At 37.5% G+C, this 13,578-nt stretch overlaps 1 protein-coding gene across 1 annotated transcript in view; it reads left to right on the plus strand.

The window, feature by feature from the left end:
• CFAP54 (cilia and flagella associated protein 54) overlaps positions 1 to 11,227 on the plus strand; it is a 141,613-nt gene extending 130,386 nt beyond the window's left edge. The window contains exons 69-70 of the mRNA XM_029283473.1: positions 8,164 to 8,241; positions 9,727 to 11,227. Of these exons, the coding sequence (XP_029139306.1) occupies positions 8,164 to 8,241; positions 9,727 to 9,846 (198 nt within the window). The 3' untranslated portion in view covers positions 9,847 to 11,227. The remainder of the gene's footprint in view (positions 1 to 8,163; positions 8,242 to 9,726) is intronic.
• Positions 11,228 to 13,578: the final 2,351 nt, after the last annotated feature.

Consider the following 13,578-nt stretch of genomic DNA (forward strand, 5'->3'; position numbering starts at 1 on the left):
AGTTCTCTGTAATTCACAGAAGTGGAGGCAACGACTGGCTTTGTTCCCCCCAAAAAAAGGGAACAAAGGCACTTGGGAGACGGAGATTTCCCGGACTCCGGAGGAGTACCCAATTTCGCTCTCCCGAGAAAAAGGGAGAGCTTTTGGGACTCTACTCCTATCCAGGAGTACTCACCTCGACCCCTTCTCCCGGGGCACAGGGTTCCAAGCCGCTGAACAGCTGCTGACCGCTGTTCATGCTGGCTCTGACGCCTTCCCAAGCGGACGGCTCCGAAAAGAGCCGCCATTGGCGCGCCGTCCCACCGGAAGTCATTTTATGCTGAGTTTTAATGTTATTTTTCAAGGGATAAATTTTATTTTACATCTATGTAACAGAATATTAATAGTACTATATAGTGTTTATATTATTCTGCTTTTTTAGAATTACTGCTATATTTTGATTCCCCCACAAATACTGATTTTATTGTTGAGAATTGAACAAGGCTTAACTAAAGAACAATTGGCAAGATTTCTGCAAAGTTCTTCCTCACTGATCTTTTAAGAGTTCTTTGAGAAAATCAGCAACCACATACATCATAAGAAGCCTAGTAGTAGCTTTTCCAAATAACAGATTTTATTAAATGAACCCCACAACTTTCATTATCTGTAGCTCACTTTATCAGATGCATAGAGTAGCTGATTGATATAAGATTTAAATAGGGATGAGATAAGGGAGGGAAAGACAGCTTTGTTATGCAAATGCAAGTTATGTATGACTCAAGCTACAAGTATCTTGTCAATCAAATCTCTGCTTTAACAGCATCATCATGGTACTGTCTCAATTTCAACAGCACCTTTGAGTGAGAGATTGCTGAACTCACATACTTCAAAAAGTTTCAGGCAATCTTAAAACTTCTCCACAAACATTGTGGGATATTTAACCCATTTTCAGAATATTATATATATTGGCCAGGTTGTTATGAGGAAAACTAACTTGGCTGCAAAGGTACCGTACTTTTCTTCTTTTTCAAAGCCAATGTAACCTACAAAGCCATGTCAGCATTTTTGCAATTTTATACTTTTTGTTAACAATATACATTATATACAGGTAGTTGTTGCTTAGTGACCAAAGTGGGAATTGACAATTCTATTGGTAAATGCTGCAGTCATAAGTGAAAAATAACTTGTCTATAGCAGACTTATGATGTCACTTCCCATTCAGTCATTAAGTGACTCACCAGTCTCTAATCATGTCATCAGATGATCATAACTTATTTTACTTCCACATTTTTCATAAACTCTGCTTGTTGCAAGCCAGTTGGGGAACATGCAAATGATAATCATATGATTGAAGGATGTAGTAACTTACCATTGTTAATTTCAAACAATTGTTAAATGAGGCAGTCAGTAGACAAGAATTAGCTGTAACTGTGGTTGCTTGCTTCTGCATAGCAAAGCTGAGATGGTGTTTATGCCAGCTGTTTTGATAGTTTCAGATCCTTGCAGCTTTTCTCAAGCAACTGTTCTCATGTTCTAGGTAAATCTCTAGGGGTAAAATTGACAAGTGTTCCATCTTTTTTTTATTTTCAGATAGCTGTCACTTGTTTTGTTCTTTTTTCTAGCAACTACTTTGCAAAGGAAGTTCTAGGGAGATGTATTCTGAAAGGATTGGCTGGAGTGGGGAGAGTAATAATTCCTGTGAAGTGAGGAACCAGGATAAGACAAGGTCCCATCAGTGGAAACACCGGATTACTTACAAATTCAGAATTTTAGAATATTGATAAAGAAAATATTAGCTTTGCTCAAATTTTCCATATACCACAGCTGAACCAGATATAAATTGACTTAATATCAAATGCTGCTAATATTATGCAATCACAGAGGCCTGGAACTACTTTCAAACTGGCACAGAATCTTCATATATGATGGTTACTATTGGTGGGATTCAGTAGGTTTGCACCACTTCGGCAGAACCGGTAGCTAATTTTTTGTTGCTCAGGCCCAGAATGGACTTCTGGAAGCGGCACCCACACAGAGAACTGGTTGTTCACATATTTGAATCCCACCACTGGATGGTACCCACTTTATTTTGGACTTTCAGAAAATTTTGGGAACTGTTTCTTAACAAACCCTGAACAATATGAGCGATGATGGAATAAGGTGAATGATTGTGTAGTTTAGGTATTGATTAAAGACAAAGGAGGCCCAATCAGGAAGCCAGAAACAGAAAAATGCAGGATTTGATATCCTGGTAATTAAGAAAATGTTATGTGTTGTATTCTAGTCTGTCTGAACTTTGTGGACCATTTTACAAGGTAGATCCATGTCAATTACATTACAGTAATCTAAGCTGGAGATGATAATCATGAATCTTTAATTCTTAAAGAAAGGCAGAACTCATATATACATTCATTTGCTAAAGGACATTGGAGTAACTTGCTTATTTGAATATCTAAGCACAGGAGTATTAACTAATTCCAGAGGTTTGGGGAAGGACAATCCCATTCAAAGCAGATTACAGTTTTTCACCAAGCACCATTTATGTATCTCTCTCTATATGTGTGCATGCATACCACTGGACCTAGAGGCTGCTTGATCCAAGATGGCTATGGGTGGCTTACGTTTCAAAAGTAGGAGCAATAAAATGAAAAAGAAAAGAAAAAGAACCTGTACTTTTGGAAAAAGACAAATTCAATAAACAAGAACAAAAAATCAATATAATTTAGATAGTAGCTTAGCCCAGTCATGGGGAGGAAAGCCAGGTTTTCAGAAATTTTTGGATGGGTGTCAGGCGAAAGACATACAGATATCCAGGGGGATGCAGTTCCAGAGGGCAAGTGATGCAGCAGGTACATTTCCTGAATCCTGATAAATGACATTGTTTGATTGAGTGGATCTGGAGCATTCCTACTCCACCTGTTCTTAATGGAAAGGCATTGGAGCACTTGGGTTAAAGTTCAATTTATTAATTCAGCTATAAACTGTTTCCCATTCTGAATAAAAATAGGTACTGATTGAAGAAAGGGAAGAAACTCGTGGTGGGCGAGATAACCATCTTTGTAGACAGCTAATTAGAGGGGTTTTTAAATCAAAATCAGCAGAGTCAATTAGGAAATTTCTTCATGATATTTTACTGCTAATCTGCAAAGTTGCTGGTTGATGAATGCTAAAGAAAAGTAGACGTTTATTTTCAAAGAAGAAGACATTTATCATGTGACAGATTTTCTTCAATATGTATTCTGATATAATTAATGAGGCATGTGTTGGCATTTCATCTGATGGGTGCTATGACAGCACAGACAACAGTTTTCTATTTTATTATTAAAATACTGGTTTTGAATGGATGACAAATATTTCAGGTGGTAATATAAATATAATCAATTTAAATGGCAGTATTATTTTGTCAAGGCTAATTTAATTGACAGTGGAATATTCAGGTATTTTGACACTGAAAATAATGTGATTTTGAAGTGATTATATGGGTGGAAATATTTGGGCTGGTTTGTCACGTCAGGAATAGTAAATTTTCATTATTGAACTTAGACGCTGTTAATATTGTACAAAGACAAGTAGCAACTAATATTGGAAAATGGATTTTTCATTATATTTACAAATTTGCCACTGTCTTAGGAACAATTCCATTTCTATGTATAATATGTATTTTATTGTTCTGGTACTCTAGATTTATTTTAGATGAAGGTTATACTAAGAACCTAGCAGTCAAGTCTCCCAGATTTGAAAATGTTTGTGTTTGAATTCAACATTAAGGAACTTAGTATTTTTCTTATTCTTTCAATTTTAATGAAAGTAAGAGATCAAATATTAGTGTGCTTTTTTTGTTCAATCATGGCCATATCATTAAGACATTACTATATTAGATTTAGATACTCAGAAACTAAATACAAATATAATATTTTTATTTTGTAAAATTATTGCAAAAATATATGGGGAATAGGGGTTATAGATGCCCTATATTTCTTACAAGATGGATTTCTTAAAAATAATTTACTTGTTTTTATCAGACAAAATGAAAGTATACCTAAAGTATAATTATCAGGGAATTTGGGGTAATAACTTTTAATGAAGTAGTTATGGATGTATAATTGAATAGACTATAGCGTAAGAAAAAATAAAAAATAAGCAACCTAATCTTTTCATTCTCACTAGACTGATAGTAAAATCATAGACTGTATGTCAAGGTTCCAATAGATGAGACCAACCAAATCAGAACTCCGAAGCTAGAGGTTTCCTCAAAGAACATGTTTATTGGCTGCATAAAATCAGCACGGTCAAAAGTAAAACCAAGTCTGAAATCCCCTTCAAAGAGAAACACTATTACAAAGTTAAACTTCCCACCCCATTGCTATGCGATCAGCTACGTTTCCCAATAGAACAGTTTGGTGGGCTTTTTCACCAAATGCTTACGTACCCCATCTAACTGACAGAATTGACCTTGGTTCCCATAGGGCAGTAAAATGTTTAGACTGGCAGAAATCCTCCATACCCCCTCCCAGTTCTGTGGCAACCTAGAACGAGCAAGGTTCATTGTAGAGTTGACAGTCGGACCCCCCCCTAGGAAGAAGCAAGTCCCATAAAAGAAACATAGGCATAGGTTAGGAATTCCCTCCTGTCTTCTGAGGATGCTTGTCATAGAATTTCTTTATTAATCTGTCTGCCTTCACATCGGTATGTTTTACCCAGGTAGTTTCCGACAAGGGGTAACCTTTCCACTGCACCAAATATTGTAACTTTCCCATATGTAATCTAGAGTCAAGGATGTGTTTTATCTCATAATGAGTTTCTCCCTCTACTAAAACTGGACCAGGCGGTTTTTTAGGGACTGGCCTCAAAGATGATTCTGTGACTGGTTTTAACAAGGTGCAATGAAACACTGGGTGAACCTTCCTTAATAGCGTGGGAGTTTTAATTGAACTGTGACAGGGTTTATAATTCTGATTATGGGAAAAGGACTAAGAAACTTAGATCCTAATTTCCTACTTGGTAATTTTAGCCTTAGATATTTAGTAGAGAGGTAAACCTTCTCCCTCATATGAAATGGCTTCTGGGGAGATCGCTTCTTATCAGCCTGTTCTTTATATGTCTTAGCAGCTTGAGCTATAGTTTTTTTTTCGTTTGCCCAAACAGTTTGCAAAGAGGTCACCCACTGATCTAAGATCTGTGAAGCGGGAGGTTCTTGGGGGTATTCGGGCATAGGGACAAAGTCCCAACCAGTAACTATTTTAAAAGGAGTAAATCCAGTGCTACTGTGTACAGTGTTGTTGTATGCCACTTTGGCGAAAGTCTGCCCAATTAGCCTGTTGGTAATTAACATAACATCTGAGGTACTGCTCCACCATTGCGTTTGTACGTTCAGCCGATCCATTCAGACTTGTACTCGGATGAAAAGGAGATGAAAGCCTCTGGGTAGACCCAATTAGTTTTACAAACTCCCCCCAGAATTTTGCAGTAAGCTGAATCCCACTATCCAATATAATCCTTTTCAGTGCTCCATGGAGTTGATAGATATGTTTTAAAAACACCTGGCTAGTTTTTGGACAGATGGTAGTCTGGAAATGAGCTTGCTTTGAAAAGAGATCAATTACAGTCCAGATCACTGTACTTCCCCTGCTCTCGGGTAATTCCACAATAAAATCCATGGTTGTCTCCTCCCAGGGTTGGGAAGGATCAGCTACTTGTTGCAATAAACCAGGTGGTTTCCCCAGGCATTTTTTCATGGCTGTGCAGGTAGCACAGCTTCGCAATAACTTTCAATTTTTCATGCCTGACCACCAAAACTGCCACCACACTAAATGCAAAATTTTTAGAAAGCCAAAATGACCAGCTGGTTTTGCATCATGATTGCGTTGAAGGGCTTGAATTCTGAGGGATGCCAGAAGATATAGTTTTGAACCCTTCCAGGCTAGTCCATCTCGAAAAGTCAATAGCAATCTATTGTCTCTGAACCAGGGCTCTGTTTTTAACTCCTCTTTGAGTTTTTTTGGTGAGTTGATTCTCGGGCTCATCGGATTTTCTCTGCATTTGCCCTCTTGTGGTTACTTGAGAGGCTGATTGTGGTTGAAGAATGATGGAATTAATAATTTCCTCCCGGCTGTTTTTATATTAGGGCATTCTAGACAGAGCGTCTGCCGAGAAGTTCTTTCCCCCAGGGAAGTATTTGAGGATGAAATTAAAACGGTTGAAATATTGCTCCAAACTCGTTATAGAGTTGATACTGTACTCATTTCAGTATATTAAAAATTGTAGTATTCAGAATTATCTTTGAGGAGGGGAAGGGATGGCCAAAATCTGTGCTCCTGGTGATATGTTGTCATAATGGATCTTTAACCAGAGCTGCCCCTGTATGCAGTCGTGCATGCACTAGTATTCAAGCATGCTGATGTGTACTTATATCATGACATATGCTCACACACACCATATATCCACCTAGATATATAGGCACAAATTCTTTCTCTGACTTTTCAGTGTAGAGTACAATAGTAAATTTAAACGTTCCCTCTTTGCATTATAATTTGGTGCTTCCTGCTGCTGGTTTCAGTGGGAGACATAATTTAAACTGAGAAGACATATATAAACATTATTTCCATATTGAGATTTTATTTCCAAAACCCTTTTACATAACAGGCTAGGATGTTGCAGAAGAGTTGTACTGGGATACTCTGAATACTATTTTGCTCAGCACATTTCATGGCAACAGGAGGAGAGATGGAGAAAATAACACATTCAGGGAATGAAAGAAAATCTAAGGAGATGGAAGCAATAATGGGGTGACATAGAAAATTGTACAGAAGACTTTTGGTATCTGATGACTAGAATGACTTTGTTATTAGAGAAATGTTTGAAATATTTAGAAATGTAAATCAAAAGATTGAAGTTGTAACTTTTTTTGTATTCTATTGCACTGAAAAAAAAGGTCAGAAGTCACTACTTTTTTAAAAATTTCTTCTCTACAATTCTTAGTAGTAACTGTGAGAGGGATCTCAGAGTCCTAGTGGACAATCACTTAGATATGAGCCAGCAGTGTGCTGCAGCTGCCAAAAAAGCCAACATAGTGCTAGGTTGCATTAACAGAGGGATAGAATCAAGATCACGTGAAGTGTTAATACCACTTTACAATGCCTTGGTAAGGCCACACTTGGAATACTGCATCCAGTTTTGGTCACCACGATGTAAAAAAGATGTTGAGACTCTAGAAAGAGTACAGAGAAGAGCAACAAAGATGATTAGAGGACTGGAGGATAAAACTTACAAGGAACTGTTGCTGGAATTGGGTATGTCTAGTTTAATGAAGAGAAGGACGAGGGGTGACATGATAGCAGTGTTCCAATATCTCAGGGGTTGCCACTAAGAAGAGGGAGTCAAACTATTCTCCAAAGCACCTGAAGGCAAGACAAGAAGCAATGGATAGAAACTAACTAAAGAGAGAAGGAACCTAGAACTAAGGAGAAATTTGCTGACACTTAGAACAATTAATCAGTGGAACAACCTACCTCCAGAAGCTGTGAATGCTTCAACACTGGAAGTCTTTAAGAAGAGATTGGACAGCCATTTCTCTGAAATGGTATAGAGTTTCCTGCCTGAGCAGGGGGTTGGACTAGATGACCTCCAAGGTCCCTTCCAACTTTATTATTTTTTAAACTTTCCCGAATTTTTGTTTCTATTTTTATCTTATAATACATTTTAATAAAACATTTAAAAAGACCATCTCTGATATCTTTGACACCAGACATTGTGTCAATTTGCCGCTGAATACACCAGGTTAGTCATTCTTTTTGGGATCATTGTTTATGTGTTTACCTCAATTGAAGCAGACAATCATGTTATCATACGCTTTTTTAAAAAAAACCATGACTGGTAAAACTTGAGTGAGATTTGTAATATAAGTTATCTCAGTTCAGAGGAGAAAATGTTACACATCCAAAATTCATGCTCAGGAACACTATTTTCAACTAAAAACAACATTGGCAATGACTTATTTCTATTTTATTTTTATTTTCTTTGGAATATCAAGACCTGGTCACCTAAGGTTTTCTATGAATAATTAAAAAAACACCTTTTGGTTTTTAAGAAAATATTTTTTAACTTTGGCCAAACCTGTTGATTGTATGACACGAGAAATTAAAAATATATAATAAAGTAGCATTTATTTTCTTACTATTTATTTAGGAAATGGTTAAAGAGTGTTTTTCTGAAATAAAAGCCTTGTTGTCTATCACTACAGATCATCCTTCACCGCTTAGAGAGGTACGCTATTTGGATTTTTAAATATATATTTTCTCCAATTGTAATTCTTTATACAATATATATTATACAATATTTATATGTTTGTCATGTGTTATATTAATAGTGGATAATTAATGAAACATTAGTGGAATAAAATATTTTGTTCTTCTCAGGTGACCTAAAAAAGAAAATGTTTTATGTATATTTTTGTAAAGCACAACACATACTTGAAGCTTGTTTGTTTTTCAATGAACTTGTAAGATTGATTTATAAGGTATCTATACAGAGAAGGACACGCTGGAATGGTGATGCCTCTAAGGCAGCAGTCCCCAACCTTTGCGGCTTGGCAGCCTGGCTGGGAGGGGGGGAGAGAGGGGAACTGGGCCATGGAGCAGCGGGCCAGTGCTCCAGCCAGCACTCACGCGACCCAATTCTGAATAGGCCATGGCCTACTAGTGGCCCGCGGCCTAGGGTTGACCTGTTCTAAGGGTACCACTTTGGGATTTTTTTTAATTATCTCTCCCCCAGTATACTACAAGTAAATCTCACTTAAAATCCATTCATTCAAGAGATTTACAAGCAATCGTCAAAATTCCGGTCATTACAGTGGCTCCATGGTGACATGAATAAAAGTTGAGCACACTTTGGTCCATTCACAATTTTATTTATTTATTTGTATCCCGCCTTTATTATTTTTACAAATAACTCAAGGCAACGAACATATCCTACACATCTTCCTCCTCTTATTTTCTTCATAACAACAATCCTGTGAGGTGGGTTGGGCTAAGAGAGAGTGGCTAGCCTAAGGTCACCCAGCTGGCTTTCATGGCTAAGATGGGACTTGACCCCCAGCTAGAAGGATGCAGCGGCAAGTAGGGCTGGCAGGGGCAGCTGTCCAGCAGCAGCAGGTGACTAAAAGGACATCGATGGGGGGATAAGCGGAGGGGGGAGTTGAAGAGGAGGCAAAGGAAGCAATCCAGTCCTTTAGCATAAGCTTATCGAACCTCAGCTGGGAGGAACAAAATGGGAATCACTTGGAGTGGGTCCTCGGGTAATGACTGGTAGGGTTTAGTTAATGGCAGCAGTGGGGAGTGACACGATTGCTATTGGTAATTGATGTGATCCTGTGATATCACAGTGCAAGAACTGCATTGTACAATAATGGAGATGCCAGTCCCAACTTCTGTGGTAATTTTGAGGGCTAACTGTACTGTGTTATTCAGAATCGGTTTGGAAAATTACAGTGAAGCCAGATATCTTTTTGCTAATGTAAATTAATTGATTTTTTCTTATGACGTCCATGTATGTATGTATATTAGGCAGATTTTTTCCAGTTTTCTTTAGTTAAGATTCTTGTTAGTAAATGTGATATTAACCAGGGTTGAGAAACAATTGTTCCTAATTAAAAATGTTCCTCTCAAAGATTCTTTAGCTAAGATGATCAGTTACAACTTAATTCAAAGACAAGCATAATTGCTTACTCAACATTTTCTCTCTTTTTTCCAGATCCCATTTGAGATCACTGTACCATCAATAAAGAATTTAAGCAAATTGTTTGATCCAGCGAATGGATGTGTAATAATGGCAGGAAGTGTTTTCAGCTGGATAGTATCTCTGCTTACTTGAATGTTTTTTCAGGAGTAAAACTAACATGTTTGATTTAATGATTTGACAGCTTTTTGAATCAATATCCCATCACTCTGAAACAACTAGAATTCTGTTACTTGAAGCATAGAATTGGTCTATAAAAATTTTTAAATTTATAAAATATTTTAAGTATTAATAATTTAAATATTAAACATATTCAGTTGATTTTTGAAATTTCCGTTGCTCTTGGTTCAGAATATTATTTTTGGTGGTTGATTTTATACCTCTTGGTTCAATGTTTTCAGTGTCATTGTTTTCTTCAAAAATAATGAAAATAAAGCCAGTTAGTCTTTTGATTGCATTCTTAAATGAAAATAATTCCATTTAAACTGTTATAAAATATTTTTTTATTTGCCTTAACTGTTTAAAAGTAATTATTTAGCACAAGATATGAAATTCTTCTAGTAGCAATCACTGAGGTACAGCTTTTCTTTGAAGGTTTTATTTATTTGTATTCCTAAATACCTTTGTATATTGTTAGAACTAGGATGTCAAAATAGTGTAGAAGTGACACCTGTTTAATTTTGTTCATGGATTTTTATTACTTTTGGTAATATTTATTTTGCAAATTAGAAATACAAATGTTCTCTCTATTCTTCTCTCAGTTGCTATAAACAGCGAGATCTTTGCCTTTATATCTGCATCTGCAGACTCCAAGAAGAAAGGAATAAATCCACATTCCTATTAATGCACTTGGCATAGGTGTAAAATAACAAATAATTTAAAACTAACAGCACTACATTAACATCTATATATCAACTTAGTTTTCAAAGATTCAGTAAGAAGCAGAAGTATTTTGCACTACTCTCTCGAGTAAAAAACATAAAAATTCCTTATTCACACTACTCTCAATTAAAAAATGTATAACATTTCCTCATCCTTTCTCTGATTGTTTTTTATGTCAAACAAAAAGCTGGAAAAGAAATATATATTTGGAATGTGTAGCACATTAGATTCCAGAAATGTACTTCAGAACACTATGTGTGCAAATATAGCAACTGACTGTGGTTTTTAAGGTAATTTTTGTCTAGGATTATATGACAATATTACAGGGTAATCATCTGATTGTGGAAAATATACCATTCTTTAAAGAACTGCAAAGATGTTATATTCACGTTTCCAAGCATCAGTTTGGAAGTGAATATGAAACACTGCACAGCCCTAAACAGTGACAGAAGTAAGTTATTGTTTTCTAAGATTCATGACCCAATGAAAACCAGAAAAGATTATATTTTAATTTTAGATTGCAATTTAGTGAATTACATCTGGATAAAATTTGGTTAATCTTGCCTTTGAAAATAGCTGAAAGAAGTCATCTTTCTAAACTGTTTTGAATCTTTTTTCAATAAACCATACTTGTTTCACTTAATGATTATTCTAGCCTCAATGGTTTCTTCTAGAGACTAAATATGAGTATTAGTCACCAATAAATAATCTGTTCAAGCAAAGAGATGATGCTGGCAGAAAAACCTCTTATTTATGCACATACATCCATATTCTTCTGAAATGTACTATATTTTTACTAATACTATGAATATAAGAATATATAAAAACACCATGCAATAAATACAAATTATGACATTCTGCAAGGTGCTAGACTAGAGAGAAGCCCCCTTCCCCATTTTGCCTTCAATAGAAGTTTATTTAGATTGCTCTCTTTCCTGTTCTGTTGCCTTAGTTATATTGGATCACATCTTCTACCAACCAACATCAGCATGTAGGCTAGGGTTAGGTTGCCCTAATAGTACAAAACAAAAACTGGAGCAAAACTTCAAAAATATCAAAGCATTCTTCTCTCTTTGAATAACTGCCCACAAACAACAAGCCTTTCCAAAAAACATTTTTTGCTGCCAGCATCTGCTATTTTGGAGGCTTGATATTGAAGCCCCAGTATTTCAGTAACAAATTGAGCCTAATTTGTCATATAGAATTCAAGGGAGGGAGTAGGGAGAAACATATTGCCATCTGTCTAGGCACAGCAAGTCTATGTTCAGCCTCAGGAGAATCTACATCATTAAAGAAGTTCTGTCAGTATCTCTTCAGTAATGTGAAACAATGCAATTTTTATTTAAAACATTTTATATGGTCATCTAACTTAAACCAAACTGCGTGGTTCGCAGTCCCCAAATAAAAATGACATATGTCAACAATGAAATAAAAGAGACCTGGCACCACAGTTAAATTTTCCCATGCAGCCTACAGGTTTGTCCCATGATAATTTCACCATACCCAACAATTGAAGGAATAGTCAGGTCTTAAGTGTTTTTAGGATGGTTAAAGGAGTAGGGGACTTCTCGAGGGATACAACATAGGGGAAAATGTAAAATGGCAGCATTTAAGGGAAGGGATGACGAGCATACCTATTCTATGCAGTGTGGTGAGTTGAGCATATGTCCTCAAGGAAAGGCGGTCCTGCAAATAACTGGTTTCATGCTATGAAGGGTTTTAAAGTTAATAACCACCCCCTTAAATTGCATCTGGAATGAAAGTAGAAGCCAGTGCAGCTTGTGCTGTTATGGGTGTAACGGGATGCCGACCACTGCCTGCTGCTACAATTTGGACCAGTGATGGCTTCTGAGTGATCCTCAAGGTCAGCTTCATGTAGAGTATATTGCCAGTAACCCAAGCAGGAAGTAACCAAGGCATGGATGACCTTGAGCAGGGGTAGGCAACCTTGGCTCTTTTATGACTCGTGGACTTCAACTCCCAGAATTCCTGAGCCATTCTGGGAGTTGAAGTCCACGAGTCATAAAAGAGCCAAGGTTGCCTACCCCTGACCTTGAGGAAGGCTTCCAGCTCTAGGAAAGGGTCCAATTGGCACACAAAGGGAATCGCTGCAAAGAACCCCCCTAGCTATAACTGCCACCTGCTTTTTGAGTAAGAGCTACTAGTCTATGAAGAGATCCAAAATGTGCACTAGCCAAGTATGGGAAAGCGCAATCCCATCCAGAGTCAAAGGTGACCAGGGCCTGAAGAGCCAAAACAAACAAACAAACAAACAAACAAACAAACAAACAAACGTCACCAGAGCCAATATCTAGCTCCTTAAAAATTACAACGCATCATATTTTGTGAATGAGGGTTCAGTAGCTGTATACTGTATACAGCGTTGCCCTCTGTTGCCAATAGTAGATCAAACGGAAAGAGAGGAGAAAAAACGACAATGAAAACCTGCTGGAAGCTACGTATGTATGCCCAGACTTATCACAATGATTCGCGCATCTGATGAAAGGAACTCTAGTTCCTCGAACGTTGATGCTACGATCCGTTAGTTTTTACGATGCCCCCGAATTCTTCGTCTCCTCTCCACCCGGGTGTAGGATCACAGCAAGCGTTTGCAAAATAGGAGACACACGAACCCCGTGCCATAAAAAAAAAATTCTAGCAAGACCCTTTACTCGCTCGCCCCATTTAGCAACACCCGCAATTAGCAAAAAAAACATCGCCACGGGGCGACAACTTTTCGGTACAGGATCAGCCTCGCTTCCTCCCCCCTCCCTTCGTTTCCAGTTACGGAAAACGAGCGCACGTCGGCAATTTTGCTCTTTCTCGGCTGCCGTAAAAGGCTGGGTAGCGGGCTCTCGCGGTGGCTGTTGGGACGGTCTGCTAAGTTGTAAGAAGCGGGGAAAGTCCGCTGCGAGCGCTTTGGTTCTGGCGGGGCGAGCGTGCTGGTTGTCTTGGCTTGTGAAAGGACAACGCTGGATGGTGGGG

This window comes from Protobothrops mucrosquamatus, unplaced genomic scaffold, assembly GCF_001527695.2.
Source record: "Protobothrops mucrosquamatus isolate PMUCROS unplaced genomic scaffold, P.Mucros_1.0 scaffold102, whole genome shotgun sequence".
Lineage (NCBI taxonomy): Eukaryota > Metazoa > Chordata > Lepidosauria > Squamata > Viperidae > Protobothrops > Protobothrops mucrosquamatus.